We start from the raw sequence: 18,798 nt of genomic DNA, 5'->3' as shown, positions 1-18,798 counted from the left end.
TAAACATAATACTCCCTCCCCTACAAAAATATAGAACCCCCATGAGAAAGAAAGTAAAGAGAAAAAAATGTGTTTCAGTCTCTGTTCTGATACTATCAGCTCTGTCTTGGGTGGATTACTTTCTTTATCATAAGTCCATCCATATTTTTCCAGTTGCTGATTTTAATTTCCTCTATCCATTTCTCCCCACACCATATATTTTCTCTCTCCTTTCACTCTGAACCTCTTCTTTTTTTGTTTTTTGCAAGGCAAATGGAGTTAAGTAACTTGCCCATGGCCACATAGGTAATTAAGTGTCTGAGGCCGTATTTGAACTCAGGTACTCCTGATTCAAGGGCCCATGCTCTATCCACTGTGCCACCTAGCCAACCCTCTGTCCCTCTTCTAAAATGTGCTGTGGGTCAGTCGAGTGGCACAGCAGACAGAGCACTAGCCTGGGGGCCAAGAGGCCCCAAGCCCACATACTACCCCTGAGACTCAACCACTGGGCCCCATGGTCCCAGACAGGTCACCCAATTCCAGCACCTTGCAAAAAGTAAAAAAAGAAAATGTGTTATATCTGACTATTCTCTCTTATGATCTACCTTCTCCTCTATCACCCACATACCCCCTTTCCCCCGTCCCCCTTCTCTCCTTTTTACTCTAGATGTCTATACCCTATTGAGTGTGTATGCTGTTTCCTTTCTGAGCCAGTTCTGATGAGAGTGAAGTTTCCCTCATTCCCCCTCGCCTTCCCCCCTTCCATATCATTGAAAAAAAAATCTTTTATATGAATTATCTTAGCCTATTCAACTTCTCCTTTCTCTTACTCCCAGTACATTTCCCTTTTAGCCATTGACTCCATTTTTACAATATATCTTCGAATTCAGCTCTCTCCTGTGCTTCATCTATAAAAGCTCCTTCTACTTGCTCTATTAAATGAGAAGGTTCATATGAGTATTATCAGTATCATTTTTCTATTCAAGAATACATGCAATTATGTTATGGAACACTATTGCTCTATTAGAAACCGGGAGGGATGGGAATTCAGGGAAGCCTTGGAGGGATTTGCATGAACTGATGCTGAGATGAGCAGAACCAGAAAAATACTGTACATCCTAACAGCAACATGGGGGTGATGATTATTAACCTTGATGGACACACTTATTTCATCAGTGCAACAATCAGGGACAATTAGGGGCTGTCTGCAACCATCTGTATCCAGATAGAGAACCCCAGAGTTTGAACAAAGTTCAGACTATTCCCTTTAATTTAGTGGGGGGGGGGGAACTGCTATCTTATTGTCTGATCTTGTTATCTCTTATACTTTGTTTCTTCTTAAAGGATATTATTTCTCTCTCATCACACTCAATTTGGATCAATGTACAACATGGAAACAATGTAAAGACTGACAAATTGCTTTCTGTGGGCGGGGGTGGGGTGGGGGGAGGGAAGAAAGATGGGGAAAAAACTGTAAAACTCAAAATAAATAAAATCTTTAATTAACAAAAAGAATATATGCAGTTCATCATAATTAAGTTCATCATAATTTATCCTTCTCCAATCTCTATGCTTCACCTGAGTCCTGTACTTGAAGGTCAAACTTTGTTTCCAGCTCTGGTCATTTCAACAGGAACATTTGAAATTCCCCTAGTTCACTGAAAGTCCATCTTTTCCCATAGAAGAGGATGTTCAGTTTTGCTGGGTAACTGGATTCTCAGTTGCATTCCAAGCTCTTTTGCCTTCTGCCTTGAAATTTCTTCACTCTGGTGGGGCTGCGCCTCTAAGCCCTATGAGCCCTTAATGTAGTTGCTGCTAAGTCTTGTGTGATCCTGACTGCAGCTCCACAATATTTGATTTGTGTCCTTCTGGCTACTTGTAATATTTTTTCTTTGACTTGGGAGTCAAAGAACTTGGTTATAATATTCCTGGGGGGGTATTTTTTTTGGGGGGGGGATCTCTTCCCAGGGGAGATCGGTAGATTCTCTCAATTTCTATTTTGCCCTCTGCTTCTAGGGTATCAGGGCAATTTTCCTGTAGGAATTCTTTAAAAATGAGGTTAAGACTTTTTTCCTGATCATGACTTTCAGATATCCCAATAATTTTTAAATTACCTTCCTTTCCTGAATCTGCTTTCCAGATCAGTTTTATTTTTTCAATGAGATGTTTCACATTTTCTTCTAATTTTTCATTCTTTTGGTGTTGAAGTATTGTGTCTTGATTTCTCTCAAAGTCATCAGCCTGCTTTAGTTTCATTACACATCTGAAGAATTTGTTTTCCTCAGAGAGCTTTCTTATCTCCTTTTCCATCTGGCTGATTCTGCTTTTTAAAGCATTCTTCTCCTCAATGACTTTTTAAACTGTTTTATCCATTTGACCTCAGCTGGTTTTTAACATGTTATTTTCTTCAGCATTTTTTGGATCTCCTTGACTAAGTTGCTGACTTTGTTTCCACGTTTTTCCTGCATCTCTCTCATTTCTTTTCCCAATTTTTCTTCTATCTCCCTTGCTTGATTTTCAAAATATTTTTTGAGCTCTGGCATAGCCTGAGCTCAACTTCCATTTTTCTTGGAGTCTTTAGATGCAGAAGCTTGTACTTCTTCATCTTCAGATTGAGTATTTTGATCCTCCTTGGGATCATAAAGTATTTGTCAATGGTCTAGTGTTTTTTTTTTTTCTGCTTACTCATTTCCCCAGCCTGTGCCTGATTTGGGGGTTCTTCCTGAGCTTTTGAGTTTTATTGGGACACCCCCACAAAGACCTCAGTGTGTGAGGCTCTGATTACTCTCCTGGTCTTTGAATGACCACAAGCACACCCCTCTGCCACGGGACTGAGGTCCCTGTTCTATGGCCTAGATTGTGATCATGATCTGAATGTGGTCAGAGTTCCAGAGTCCTGTTCCTGGGACAGAGGACAGACCTCGGAAGTCTCCCTCCACTCCTTTACCGTTGATGGGCTGAGCACTCAAGGCATAGCTGCCTACAGGCTCCTGCTTGCCAGTTCCTTGGGTCTGTGGACCTGCTTCTGGTTCCTAGATCTGGGCTGCTGGCTGGGCTGACTGGCACAGATGCTGAGTGCTGCTTGCACTCAGGATCTGGGCTTTGTGCTCGTTCTTGCAGAGGTCTCCCTGCTGATCTTCCAAGTTGTGCTTGGTTCTCCCTGGGGCTGTTTCCAGGAGGTTGAAATTTCTTCACTCTGGTGGGGCCACTCCTCTAAGCCTGTGGAACAGAGTTTTTCCACTATTTTCTGGGTTACCTTGGGCTGGAGAATTGCCTCACTGGATCTTTCTGTGGGTTCTGTCTCTCAAAAATTTAGTTAGAGTATTTAGTAAGATTTTTAAAATATTTTGGAGAGAGCACCTAGGAGAGGTTCATCTCCTGCTGCCATCTTGGCTCCACCTCTTATAATTTATTTTTTTCCCTTAAGGGTATAATTTCTCTCTCAATACATTCAATTTTGATCACTATATAGTATGGAAACAACATAAAGAGTATCAGATTGCCTTCTGTGGGGGGTGGGGGGGAGGGAATCGAGATTGGAGGAAAAATTGTAAAATTCAAAAAAAAATAAAAAAATTAATCTTTTTTTCCCTATAAGCGCTAATGTTAAATAAAACAAGATTTATGAGAAAAACTGAAAAAGTGTGAACTAAATTTAAGTAGGATAAAGATTTTGACCTAAGTGATGCAGTATATTGGGGTCCTATGCCCTAAATACAAATCCAGTCTTACTAACCAGGTGACTTTGTTTAAGTCACTTAATTTCTGTTTCTGTTTACTTAGATTTTCTCAGTGGAAAAAAGGGAATCCATCCTAGTATTGTAGAGAGGATCAAGTGAGATATTTGTAAAGTACTTACTTAGCACAGTGCCTCTCAAACATTTGCTAACTATTATTAGCTAGAAGAATCCATAAATCCAATTTGGTTTAACTCTTGATTTTACAGGTAGTAAATTCATTTGAAGGACAGGAAAAATGGTACAATAGACTGAACACCAGGTCTGAAGTCAGGAAAACTGAGTTCAAATCTGGCTTCAGACACTTATTAGCTGTTACCCTGGGTGAGTCACTGAATCCTGTTTGCCTCATTTTTAATTGTATTTGCCTCATTTTCCTCATCTGTAGAATGAACTGTAGAAGAAAATGGCAAACTACTCTAAGATATTTGCCACAAAAATTCTAAATGGAGTCACAAAGAATTGTACATGGCTGAACACAATAAAATTCATTTGGCTGAGAGTAAAAAGAAATCACTTTTTTTTTTAGATTTTTTCAAGGCAAATGGGGTTAAGTGGCTTACAAAATCACCTTTTTAGTCGTTCTGATTATACAGCTTTCAATGACTCTGCTTAGAAGAGTTCTGCTGTTACTGCAGTGGTATCAAGTTCATATTCCAAACTCCTGAATGGAGCCAGAATCAAATTAAAATGTAATTGGCAAAGTTTAAGAAAAATGAATACAACACCATTGGGTAGTGTGAATTTGTGGCTTTCTAAGACAATAGATGGCCCTTGGGAATTCATTTCAGTTTGATACCACCAATGTAGGTATACTACCAGAAGAAGAGGACCTGGCTTCAGCTCCTATTTCTATCACTGAATATCTATGAAACCCCAGGCAACTCACTCAACTTCTCTGGGCCTCAGTTTCATCATCTGTAAAATGAGAAGCTTTTATTAGTTGATCTATATGATATAAATATAGTTCACACCTGTTCAAATATTTTCAATCTTATCACAGTACCTGAAACATAGAAGGAACTTAATAGTGATTTGCTGATTGATCAAGACAATCTATGATTAAGCTACCCAAAAGGAAATTATGCTCTGGGCAGTAATGCCGTCAGAGTACAATCACTACAAACTTTTTTCTCTCTACAGCTTTTTAATGTTTAAAACTCTCAAGAAAATAAAGCCTCATAAATCTTCAACTTTTCTATATATGACTAGAAAGATACAGCAGGAAGAGATAGAAAGAGAAATCCCATTCAAAGTAACCTCAGACAATATAAAATACTTGGGAGTCTATTTGCCAAGGAAGACTCAGAAACTTTTTGAAAACAATTACAAAATACTTCTTATACAAATAAAATCAGATTTAAATAACTGGTCAAACATCAACTGCTCATGGATAGATCATGCTAATATAATAAAAATGACAATTATACCAAAACTAAACTACCTGTTTAGTGCCCTACCAATAAAAATTCCAAAAAATCACTTTAGTGAGTTAGAAAAAGTTGGAAGTAAATTCATATGGAGAAATAAAAAGTCAAGAATTTCCAGGGATTCAATGAAAAAAAGTGCAAAAGAGAGTGGCTTAGCCCTACCAGAGCTAAAATTATATTATAAAGCATCAGTCATCAAAACTATCTGGTATTGGCTAAAAAATAGAGTGGTGGACCAGTAGAATAGACTAGGTGCAATAGCAGGAAATGATTATAGTAATTTGATAAATCCAAATTTAATAAATCCAAAGAGTCCAGCTATTGGGATTAAAAACTCTCTCTTTGATAAAAACTGCTGGAAAAATTGCAAGTTAGTATGGAAGAAACTTAGATTAGACCAACACCTCACACCCTATACCAAGATAAGATCCAAATGGATACAGGATTTAGACATAAAAAACATTATTATAAGCAAACTAGAAGATCAAGGAGTAGTTTACCTGTCAGATCTATGGAAAGGGAAGCAGTTTATGACCAAGGAAGAGATGGAGAACATCACTAAAAACAAACTGGATGATTTTGATTACATTAAATTAAAAAGCTTTTGCACAGGCAAAACCACTATAACCAAGATCAAAAGAAATGTATTAAACTGGGAAACAATCTTTACAGCTAATGATTCTGACAAAGGACTCATTTCTAAAAAATACAGAGAACTGAGTCAAATTTTTTAAAACAAAACAAGCCATTCCCCAATTGACAAATGGTCAAAGGATATGCAAAGGCAATTTACAGATGAGGAAATCAAAGAGATCCATAATCATATGAAAAATCACTATAAATCATTACTTATTAGAGAAATGCAAATTAAAGTATCTCTGAGGTACCACCTCACACCTCTCAGACTGGCCAATATGACCAGAAAGGACAATGATCAATGTTAGATGGGATGTGGGAAATCTGGGACACTAATACATTGTTGGTGGAGCTGTGAACTCATCCAAACTTTCTGGAGAGAAATTTGGAATTACGTTCAAAGGGCAACAAAAATGGGCATACCCTTTAATCCAGCAATACCACTACTGGGTCTATACACTAAAGAGAAGATGAAAAAGGGTAAAAACATCACTTGTACAAAAATATTCATAGCAGCCCTGTTTGTGGTGGCAAAGAAATGGAAACTGAGGGAATGCCCATCAATTGGTGAATGGCTTAACAAACTGTGGTATATGTATATCATGGAACACTATTGTTCTATTAGAAACCAGGAGGGAATGGGAATTCAGGGAAGCCTGGAGGGATTTGCATGAACTGATGCTGAGCAAGATGAACAGAACCAGAAAAACACTGTACACCCTAGCAGCAAATCAGTGCAACAATCCTGGACAATTTGGGGCTATCTGTGATGGAGAATACCATCTGTATTCAGAGAAAGAATTGTGGAGTTTGAACAAAGACCAAGTTGTATTACCTTTAATTTAGAAAAAAAAACCTGATACCTTATTATGTAATCTTGCTATCTCTTATACTTTATTTTTCTTCCTTAAGGATATGATTTCTCTCTCATCACATTCAATTTGGATTATCATATACCAGGGAAACAATGTAAAGACTGGCAAATTGCCTTCGGGGGCGGGGAGCAAAGCAACCTTAGGGTAAAATTGTAAAACTCAAAATAAATAAAATCTTTAAAAGGAAAAAAAGCAAAACTCTCAAGAAAAAAGAGAATTAAGGAAGTAAAAATAAATTTTACTTTTTTGGTATAATTTCAGTCATGAAAATACTAGGTCAATCTTAGAAATGCCCTTTTATTCTTTTAAATAAGCTATAAAAACAAACTATAAAAAGGTGGACATTAAGTAATTTCTTAAAGTTGAGATAAAAGTCAAAGACATAAACATAAAACTTCTATTCATAACAATATCTCTTTGAAAATGGTCAGACAAATTTTGGACAAAAGTCATTTTATATCAACACATTTTGAAAGAAGACATTTGGCAGGCCAAATGACAGATCTGTGTTGATCTAGGTTACCTGTTATTTGTGATTATAATAAACATAATTTACTAGAAGATATTTCTCAGACATTTAGATTTTGAATGACCTTAAAAGCCAGAAAAACAAATCAGAACTAATTTTCAATTGGGCAAAGATTAGTTCAGACCACTTCTCTTGGTCAATGCTAATAGTCACAATGGTCCTAATTACTTCTCCACATTTGGGCAGAGTAAACAACAAACAGGAACAGTTTTCACAAATGCAATAATATACAGATAGAATCACAATATTTTAAAAGGACAGGGTTTACTAATCAGCTGATTATACAAACACAAACACATGTAGCTTAGCTAAAACATGATCAAAACTGATAATGAAAAAAACATTAGTTTTTTCAAGGTCAATTATGTTAATCTTTCTTAAATACAAAAGCTGATAGTTTCTGATTGATAGAGCTATCTAGGGGTTTTTGTTTTTTTGACAAATTCAGATTTTCCTTTGTTTTTTCTTGTTCTCCCTGTTTTGTGTCTTCACTGCTAGGCTGTTTTCGCTTTTTTGTTTCAGCTTCATTTTTAGCTCCTCCTTTGGCCTTTTTGGTCCATGCCTTATAAAACAACAACAAAACAAAAAAGGTTAAGTGAAAACTAATGATATTAAAAGTGTGAGTGTATATTTATGATTCATAATATATAGTACCTAGAAAAATCGATCTGTACTAGTAAAAGTAGTTTCTGAGGGAGTAACTTAGACTAATGAAATTAAACCTAAAACAAAACATACAAACACACAAACAGTAAAGTAACCCTTTGCAAAAGTTCATTAAGGCTCATTTCCTGACCTTCTTTAGAATATACTAGATCTATTAAATTTCCAAATATCTAATATATTTTTAAAAATGGGTACTTTCAAAATTTCTCTAAATTATTTCTTACCTTCCTTTCTTCATCTGACAACATTCTGAATCTATTCATTCCTTCTTTTATTATATCTGGTTCCTGTGATAAATTAGGATGATCAGCCAATATATCACTTCTGTTTTCTTCCAGCCACATCTGGAATCCAGTCTTTGGTCTAAAATAGTTATACCAAAAAGTCTATTTCAACTGTTAATCACTCTTTGAAAATTATCTTTATACTTGAAGCTACTTGAAGATACCTTTAGTTTTTCATAATTAAAAGGAAATTTTTTCCCCCTGATCATTTTTCAATTTGGTAATTAATCATTAATTCCATAAAGTCTATGTGAGATCCACAACTATCTAGGATAACAGTCCAGAATAAATTACTTTAAATTATCTTGGTACAATAATGTATTTTATGCAAGCGAACATAATTTTATAAAGTCAAGATAGAAAGAAAAAAGTTAAATGAACAATTTTTCACTTTCTCAGAAATATTGATGAATAAAATATGTATTAGTGTTAGATTAAGAAAGGGCTAAACCTTAGATAATGTCAATTATCTTTTCTGATTAAAATTCTCCCAAGTTCATTCTGCTACCACTTAAAGTATAAAATTCTTGCAAAAAGAAATAAATCTGGCTAATTTCTTGCCTTCATGTACTCATATGATATAATAAAGCCATAACATGAAATCTGGATTTCATTTCATTAACCCACTTAAAATAAACCTAAGGAATAACATGACCATATAGCCCTTTCTCCTTTGATGGACATTTCAGAGCCATCATTTCTTCATTACCATTATTACTATGCTATATTTAATTTTTTTAAAATAAAATTTAATATAAATCAACCAAAAAAATCCCACAAAGAAGAAAGTCTTATATAAAAACATTAGTATTCAACAAAGAAAATCTGAACAAACCAAAAGAAAATCAAAGAAAGCCAAACAAATTTCTGGGTCTCTTTCCAATTTGGTCTCGGTTTTACAACTTTTAGTTAAAAAAAAATTCAGGAGTAATGAATATATATATATGTTTTCTGTTCTTCCATGTTGCTTCATATATTTCATTCTATATTTCCTTATGTCCTCATATTTTCCTTATAACTTTAGTAACATAGGATTATATAGAATATTTTCATATACATATATATGTATAGCATTATATTTATATCATAATTTATTCAGCCATATTCTATTTATTGACTTAAAAAAATTTACTATTTCAGATTTTAATATTTTTGTATAGCTTGTTCTTTTTTCAAGATAAACTACTAACTGAATTGTTAAGATAGTTTTAGGGTTCCTATAGTATGTTTTGCAATAAAGCTTTTCAAAAACTGTACTGTTGTGCAGTACTACCTCCAGAGTAATTGTGTGGCTATTTTTATTTAGTCCTAGTAACAAAGTATAAGGAAAGACAAAGGGAATAAGCATTTATATAGTACTTACTATGTACTAAAGCATTATGCTAAGAACTTTATAAATAATATCTCATTTGAGAATATCATTTCAACTTAATTTTTCTTGTTTGCCCTTTTAGCAGATATATTAAGCTTAAGACTCTATTTTCATCTAAATCTCATTACTGAATATGCATTTTCACATAGTTTTCAAGAACATTAAGGCAATAGCTTGGATTTCCTTCTTCAATAATTGTCAAGATTTACTAGATATACTAATCAGTATAAGGTTAAACTATTACTGTGGTACAGGCTATGACAAGCTGGTGGATTTAGAAAAATAAAGAAAGAGCTGAACCTATCAAGGAAGATGCTACCCTCAAAAAAAAAGTTCAAGTGGAAATAAGCATAGCACAGTCTTACATATATGCCTATGAATGTATATGTATATATTAGTGCGTATGTATGTGTATATATATATACATATTATATATATACATATATATGTATTGAGTCTGTGTGTATATATCTATCTCTGGATAGAGATAGATAGCTATCTTTTCTGGTACTTAGTTGTAGCCTTCTTGGCGGGGGGGGGGGGAGCTTTGAACACAATATATTGTATTTATTATATAGGTTTCTTGTAATGGAAATTTATGGCTTTATACTGAATCCTCTCATCTTCTGTGGTGTATATGGCAATGTTTTTACTTGTCTTTTTTAATTTTTCATTTAAATTTAAAATAAATTTAAAAGCAAAACAATAGGAAAAATGTCTCCTTATGTTCTTTTATCACTGAATTATTACTCTAATAGATAAACTGGTAACTTAAAAGTTTTAGTTTTAGAACATTTTATTATCTGAATTAGCAGGGAATTTTTTTCATTAAAAGTTCCTGAGAGGGGTGGCCAGGTGGCACAGTGGATAGAGTACCGGCCCTGGAGTCAGGAGTTCCTAAGTTCAAATCCAGTCTCAGATACTTAATAATTACCTAGCTATGTGGTCTTGGGCAAGCCACTTAACCCCATTGCCTTGCCAAAAAAAGAAAATTTCTAAAAAAAAAAATCTTAATAAAAGTTCCTGAGACAGAGAGACAGATTGAGATCAATTCCTTAGAGGCTCTGGAATATTGAATCTTTATGATATTTTTGCAAATATTTTCCCAATATGTCTTTTAATTGTAGAAGTACTGTTTTAGGCTGGTTATCATCTTTAATTTTGTATAATTAAACCCAGTGATTATGTCTTCCAATAATTTCTTCTACCTGATTGGATTCTCCTTTCCATAGTTGAGACAAATATTATATTACTTCTTCCTCTTTTAAAAAACAACTTCTTTAAAAAAAATTAGATTACTGATCTAGTTAAGGGTTTGTCATAGCATATAGTACATTTGTACAGTTTCAAATATATAAAACAAAACAACTACAACAAGCCCCCAAGTTCATATATACATATATATATAGATGACCCTATTCCTAAGTTCTCCATTATATTTTATTACCTTATTTTATCCCATAATAGTCAGTTTTTTAATATAATTATGTTTTAAAATGTATTTTGTATTCTGCAACATATCTTTATACTACTGAGTCTTCTCTATTCACACACACATACATACACATTCTAAACAAAGTTTGTTTAGCACTTTAATGCTTAAATTTCTTTTGTATTTATCTTTTTACTGGGTTTATAAAATCTGATAATGATATATTAAAATCTACTGTTATTTTTTGTTGGTTTTTTAAAAATTACAGAATTATTTGATAAATCAATATATATATACATATATATATGGTGCCTGTCTCATTATTTTATGTTTCATCAATGCAAGGAACTCACAGTATAGAAAGTCTCTACTGCTGCAAATTTACAACTTATCTGTAACTTTGACAATATATCTTTTATAGTCATTTAAAGTTGCCTAGGAAACAGTCTGGCACAGTGAAGAATAAGCAGGTTACAGAGACAGAAAGATCTGAGATCCTGACACTAATTGTGGACTTCTGGTTTAGTGACATGATTCTCAGTATTTTAGGTAACTAGAGACCCTAAAATGATAAATTGTATGGAAGGTCCCCACCTACCAATGTAATCAGGGGTGGCTAGGTGGCACAGTGGATAAAGCACCGGCCCTGGAGTCAGGAGTACCTGGGTTCAAATCTGGTCTCAGACACTTAATAATTACCTAGCTCTGTGGCCTTGGGCAAGACACTTAACTGCATTTGCCTTGCAAAACCCCCCCAAAAAACAAACCTAAAAAACAACAACCAAAAAACAAAACAAAACAGTGTAATCACTGGTCCTTATTCATACTCTTTAAATATTTCAAGTGTTCTTCCTTCTTCATGGTAAATTTAGGCTACCCTTTCAGTCTGAAATTATGTCATTTTTTTGAATCATTCTATAGAAAGGGAATATGGTAATCTTTCTATTTATTTTTAACCTATAGTTAATAAAACAACCATTATTATTTAAATAATTATGGTGGTTAGCCTTTTAAATTTAAAATGTTCTGACCCAATTTCTTTCATCCTGTTAATTTTCTATTCTTAAAAAAAAGTGCAATATCTTCCTTGCAATTTGAAGTATTTTTTCCTTATTATTACTGTAGTTTAAGTCTAGTAAGAGTTGTATTTTGGACTCTTTCTTGGCAAAGTTCTATAGATTTCATCAGTATAATATAATTTCTTTTTGCTAATTATTGTGTTTTTCTAAATTATTGTGTTTTTCTAAAATTCCTAGGATGTTAGAAACCAGGAGGGATGGGAATTTAGGGAAGCCTGGAAGGATTTGCGTGAACTGTTGCTGAGTGAGATGAGCAGAACCAGAAGAACATTGTACAACCTAACAGCAACATGGGAGTGATGATCAACCTTAATGGACTTGCCATCTGTATCCTGAGAAAGAATTGTTGAGTTTGAACAAAGACCAAAGACTTTCTATGTACCTTTAATTTAATTAAAAATTGTCTTATTATGTAATTCTGCTATATCTCATACTGTATGTTTCTTTGTTAAGGATATGATTTCTCTCTCACCACATTCAATGTAGATCAATGTATATGGGCATGATGTAAAAACTAACAAACTGCCTTCTGTGGGGGTGAGGGGAGGGAAGCAAGATTGGGGAAAAATTGTAAAACTGAAAATAAATAAACCTTTCTAAAATTAAAATAAAATAAAATAAAATTTCTAGGATGTCAGTAATTCTGAGGTTGCTGTCTGTCAGCTTTTTCAATTGTTTGGATAATTCAGTGATTTACTAAGTTTGTTTTTCCAACTGATCTGTTTTGTTGCAATCCTGTTTTCTGCTGTTATACATTATCAGTTCCTTCTGTGGATTTTTTGAGATTTCTATTCCATTCTATACTCATCATTTTAATAGTTATTATTTCATCCCAATCATTTTTAGAACATTTTTGAATTCTAGCTCCTATGATTTTTTTCACCTGGATCTTTTATTTTCTTTTTCCATATTCATGACTTTTAAATAAATTAGTCACTTAATAATTTGCTGTTGTATTGATACTTTAAAAAAACCATTAATTTTTACTTCAGGTGATTTTTATTCTTGTGTACTTTTTAAGAAGTTGTCTTTACTTTGATGTTTTTCACTTTAACAGTAAAAACTACATTGGTACTTTGTGAAAACAGGGATACCATTTTATTTAGTGTTGATTATGACTTGCATCTATGGTTATTATCCTATTATAAATGAGGGACTTTAGCACATGGAGAGGTGAAAGGACAAGTAAAAGTTCAGAGCAAAAAATTGAAGACATAATTGTAATGAGAACTAAAACAAAGTTTCTTGCCTACTGCTTAACAAAATTGTACTCCGGAGTTTTGTAAATTATAGATGAAAAATCACTATTGAACAAGCTAGTGCTCCACTATGCCACCTAGCTACCCGACCCCCAAAAAAAACTTCTTTAAAAATTGATGGAAAGGGCAGCTACGTGGCACAGTGGATAGAGTACCGGCCCTGGAGTCAGGAGTACCTGAGTTCAAATCCGGCCTCAGACACTTAATAATTACCTAGATGTGTGGCCTTGGGCAAGCCACTTAACCCCATTGCCTTGCAAAAACCTAACCAAAAAAAAAAAAAAGATGGAAAATAAATATGAATTAAAATTACTGCCATTTTATTCTAGTTTATTTTTCCTTTTCTCAAAGTGAAAATAGTTTGGATGATATGGGTTTGTTGGGAATTTTGTTCTTTGATTAGCCTTATTTGAGATTAAAATTATGATTCAAAAATTATTAAAAAACCCTAAACATTTAAAGTTTATTAAATTAATATTCTGATTAAAGTTTGCAGGACAATATGGCATAATTAGTGCAATTTTCTCCTCATATTGCCTTTGCCTTGAATTACAATCTTAAAAAATAGTAATTATCAAATACCCTCCAAACTATCATATCAAGGATTATTGGATCCTACAGATACAATTCTAGAAAAAGATTAAAATTATATTATATACATAATTCGAGAGTTAAACTGTGATTTTTCTTTCAAAGTACAGTCAAACATTTAATTCATGAACAGAAACCTTAACAGAAGGGTAAAAGAAGTTTGATGCCCTTCCCTATCTGAAAAGATAAAATATAATTTTGTCCTTGTCACTTTAAATTATATAGTTAAAATAAATTTTATATGCTAAAGCTTAAAAAAACTATAATGAATGATATTGAGAAAGCAATAAAATCTTATGCAACTTGACCTTTCATTTTCAATATTTTGAGCAGACATAGATGGGCTTTCAAATAATGAATTTTCAGGATTTTCTTTCTCTTCTGCTATTTTTTCTGCTTGGGAGGTACAGGCCTGAAAAAAATTTGTTGCTGGTACCTATAAAGCAATTAAAAATTGTCATAGATTAATAGGTTAATAGGTTAATAATTTTACATAACACAGGCATATTTGAAAATAGCATTTAAAATATTTCAAAATCTCACTCAAATTAAATAATTCTTGCTTTCTGCTAGGTCTTTAACTCCCATCTTAGTCCCCTCATAGTAGGAAGATTCCCCTCAGGTTTTCCAGTCTTACTTGCCTAGGGTGCAAACAGGATATTTTGCCTCTCAATTCCTCTCTTGCCAGACTTTCAATAAGGCTCTTAGTGTTAGAAAAGCAAACTGATGAAACAATCATAAATCTTCAAGATATTAAAATGTGATCTGATTCTGAATATTATCAAAAGGTCCTCTAAGATGATTTATAAAACTTTCTTGCTGTACTCTTGTTATAATTTCACTCTAAAACTTAACCTTACATTATTATTTTTTTATATTTTCTTCTTTTCTGCTTCATGACCAAAGGGATCATAAAAGACAAAAATAACAATTCTGACTATATAAAACGAAAAAGCTTTAACACAAATGAAAACCAATACAGTTGGATTAAAAAGAAGAGTTGTTGGGAAAGTGAGGAGGGGGCAGGATTCCATATCAAACCCTTATTTGGAGTTGACAAAATATATGACTGAAATTCTTTTCCCTACAGAAGCATTTAAAAAATATGGACATTTTTCAAAACAAATGCAAATCATCAATAACTGAAAAAATGTTGTGAATCACTAATAAAAATAATACAAATTCAAACACTTTTACATGACACCCAGAAAATTGATAAGGATGAAAAAGTATGGTAATAGTCAGAATTTGGAGGGGTTGAAAAAAGATGGGCATATTATTACATTGTTTGTGGAGCTGAGCATTAGTACTTTAGAAATTAATCTAGAATTATTCAAAGTGACTATGCCTATACTTTGACCCAGAGATTCCTCTATTTGGCATATTATATCTTCATTCCTTAAAAAGTGATGAAAGATAGAAGTACTTTTTGTATTAGCAAAGAATTACAAACAAAGTAGATGTTCATCAACTGGGAATAAGTTAAATGAATGGTAGTGCATGAATATAATGGAACATTGGTCCATAAGAAATGAAGACTGTGGAAAAAAAACAGGGAAGCATGGGAAGCCTTGCATAAATTGATGAAGAACAAAATATGCAGCACTAGGAAAACAATAAACACAGGGACTATAACAAAATAAACAGAAAGAACACCATAACAAAATAAAATTTTATATTGTCTAATTTTAATGACCAAACTTGGTCCCAAAGAAAAGATCTGAAAATATATCATCTTCCCTTCTTTGGAGAAGCAGGGACTAGAATTGTGAATAGAATGAATATTACTATAAAATAAGAAGTCACAAAAGAGAAATCTGGGAAGACTTGTATGAAATAATCAACATTGTAGAGATAATCAACTCTGAAAGACTTAAGATTTCTATTCAAAGAAAAACTATTTCCAGAAGACTAATAATAAAGAATACAACTTGTCTCCTGACAGAGAAGTGCTGGACTCAAGATATATCAAATGAGACATACATTTTGGTACATGCTTACTTTAGGAATTTGTTTTACTTGACCATGCACTCTTGTTACTAGAGTTTTTCCCCTTTCAGAATTAAGAATGATCAAAGAAGGGAAAAGGAAAAATATGCTTGTTGATTGAAAAAAAAAATTGAAAGGAAAAAAAAAGACACAGTTTAAATCCCCCAGCAGGATGCCTAGGGAAAGCAGAGGGTGCTGTGTGCATTGTTCCCCTCACAGCAACTGTTAATGCTTTCTCTTCTTGGATTAACTTCTCTCTATTCTATATAATTTATATTTACCTGACTGTTTATAACATCTCTCTTTCATTAGAACGTAAGTCCCTTTGTGACAAAGGTTGTTTTGGCCTGCCTTTGTTTTCTCAATATTTAGTAGAGTGTGTAGTATATAAGTGCTTAATAAATAATTATTGACGGGTTGATTGGAATTGCTGGACTGAGTTGATGTGTTGCTTAATTTCTCTCAACCACTATAATTTAAATACACAAAAAATATACATACACATATAAACTGCTTCTCTTTGCTCTAAGGGATGGGATATATTGATTTTTTAAAAAGAAAAGTAATGTTGAAAACAAAAGATATCAATAATAATTATTTTTAAAAAACTTTAATCTTTTTTAAAAATGAAATAATGTTCCAAACCATTAAGAGATAAAAACTAAAAATTTCCCCTCATCTCCATCAAATTGTCAAAAATGATAAAAGGCAAAAATAGTTAATACTTGAGAAGTTATAGCAAGTCAGGTCCACTAATCAACTCTTGATGGACCTGTTAATTAGTCCAGTTGTTCTGCAAATAATTTAGAAATACATAAGAAAAGCTATTAAATTATGAGGATTTTTAATATCATTACCTTCTTTGCAAACTTTGGGGGCTAATGAGTATAGAAAAATATAATATTTGGCAAATGTATTAGTTTTTTAGGGACAGAGAAAAAAGGAAAGAGGGAAAAGGAAGGAAGAGGAAAAAGAAATGACATGTGAGGAATTCAAAGAAAATTTAACCAACAACATACAGGGTTACATACACAAAGACACCACTAAACATGTCAAAAGTCAAATTAAAATGCAGTAACTCCTTGGGGTTCCTCAGGTCTATATTGAAATACACTTTTTTCTCCTTGGTAGGAAGGTGGTAGACTATGGATATATAATTTGCATATTGTTACCAAAAACTATTCTTTATGTAGGTTGGATTTAATGATTTTTCATTGTTCTAAATGAGAGTTCTATGAGATCAGGATTATTGGGGAGTGAATGGAGGTTACATAACAAAAAGCATCAATAAAAATAATTCAAAGGAACTAGGATTTTAAAAACAAAATAGATTCCTTCTAAATTTCAGTACTTTTCCTTCCTTTCTTGTGCTCTCTAGCATGTTCTGGTAATAAAAAGCCCTATGAGCTTTTCTCCACTTGTTCTTTGGCAACAGTGATGAATAGAATTTCCTGTTCAGAGCAGAAAATTTCTTTTTGTTCTGGAGAATTATTGTATACCAGTACTTGCATTTTAGCTGGTCCTCAGGGGACAAACAACTGAGACTTCCTGAAAACAGAAAGACCAGACAATAGCATAAAGGCTTCATTTTGTTATCAAACAAAACAAATCCCAGATGTTTTGTCACTTAATTCTAAGTGTTCTTGTTAGCATGAAGGTGGTTTTATTAAGTGGAAAAGTTCAGCTCTTTCCAAGGCTCATCTTACTTCCTTCCCCTAGCCTTTATTAACGGTATAGTACCTGGTTCTCCATTTATTGCAATGTCTAGAAGATTCTTCTTTGCTACTTCTTTATCCATTTCACACTCAATAACTGTGAATGCCCCCATCTTGGGCCTCTGTCTTCTCTTTTCCCATTATACTATATCCTTGGTGATCTCATCAGTTCCCAACAGCTCATGTCTATGCAAATCAACATATCAAGTTTCCCTGAGCTCTGGTCCCCATATTATCATCTACTCTTTGAACATTTTTACTGAATCTTTTAAGTATCTCAAAATCAGCATATCCAAGAGAACTCTTTTATCCTGCCATTCAGTTCCCCTATTTTACCAAATTTCCTACAGTTCACAAGGACCTCATCAGTCTCCCAGTTACCCAGGTTCACATCCTTAATAATATCCTTGATTCCTCATTCTCATTCACTTCACATATCAATCCACTGTTCAAATTTTTTTATTTCTGTCATGTAACTGAATTTTCTTTTATATCTCTTCATCTTTCACTGAATTCCAATAACCTTCCACAAGTCTCAATCCTCTACACAGACACCAAGGTGATTTTCCTGGGGTATAGATATGACCATGTAACTTCTCCTCAATGAGATCCAGTGGCTCCCTGTTGCTCTCAGAATCAAATGTAATCCTTTAGTTGGCATTTAAAGTTCCTTATAACCAACCCCTTAAGCAGGTAAGAACCTTTCCAGTTTTTACACTTTACTCCCCTTTATGTCCTCTATGGTGGCCCATCTTCTGTTCCTGGCAGGTGATATTTCATATTCTAACTCCAAGCCTTTGAATTGGTTGCTCCCCATGCCTGGAATGCTCTCCCATCTCACCTCTGCCTCTTAATTTCCTTGGATTACTTCAAGACTCAACTCAAATCCCACCTACTCCTAGAGGTAATTACTCCTTCCTCCAGCAGCTAATGTCTTCTTTTAAGAGTTTCCATATACTCTGTAAGATATCTTATATCCTTTACATGTTGTTTCCCCCAATAGAATATACAGCCTTCACAAAGTCAGGAACTGTGAGTTTGCTTTTCTTTATACCACTAATTAAAGTTTAGTATGGTGCTTGACACATATCAAGGACTTAGTTTTGTTGATTAATTGAATAAGAATCTTATAAAACTGTTAAAAACAAGATGAAAAAGATGGAAAATGTTAAAATAATAATTCTTAAAATAAGACAAGGAAAACCATTTACTGTTCGTGGATCAC

General features: G+C 33.4%; 1 protein-coding gene across 3 annotated transcripts in view; it reads right to left on the bottom strand.

The window, feature by feature from the left end:
- Positions 1-5,145: 5,145 nt before the first annotated feature.
- Positions 5,146-18,798, bottom strand: part of WDHD1 (WD repeat and HMG-box DNA binding protein 1) — a 100,834-nt gene continuing 87,181 nt past the window's right edge. The window contains exons 17-19 of one of the 3 annotated variants that reach the window (XM_074213450.1): positions 14,178-14,305; positions 8,077-8,215; positions 5,146-7,748 (exon numbers count right to left, since the gene is read on the bottom strand). In XM_074213450.1, the coding sequence (XP_074069551.1) occupies positions 7,554-7,748; positions 8,077-8,215; positions 14,178-14,305 (462 nt within the window). In that variant the 3' untranslated portion in view covers positions 5,146-7,553. The remainder of the gene's footprint in view (positions 7,749-8,076; positions 8,216-14,177; positions 14,306-18,798) is intronic. The other 2 variants (XM_074213449.1, XM_074213448.1) reach the window with 2 other exon arrangements.

This window comes from Macrotis lagotis, chromosome 1 (genome assembly GCF_037893015.1).
Source record: "Macrotis lagotis isolate mMagLag1 chromosome 1, bilby.v1.9.chrom.fasta, whole genome shotgun sequence".
Lineage (NCBI taxonomy): Eukaryota > Metazoa > Chordata > Mammalia > Peramelemorphia > Peramelidae > Macrotis > Macrotis lagotis.
Note: the sequence above shows the minus strand (reverse complement) of the source record. Positions and strands in the feature narration are given on the sequence as shown.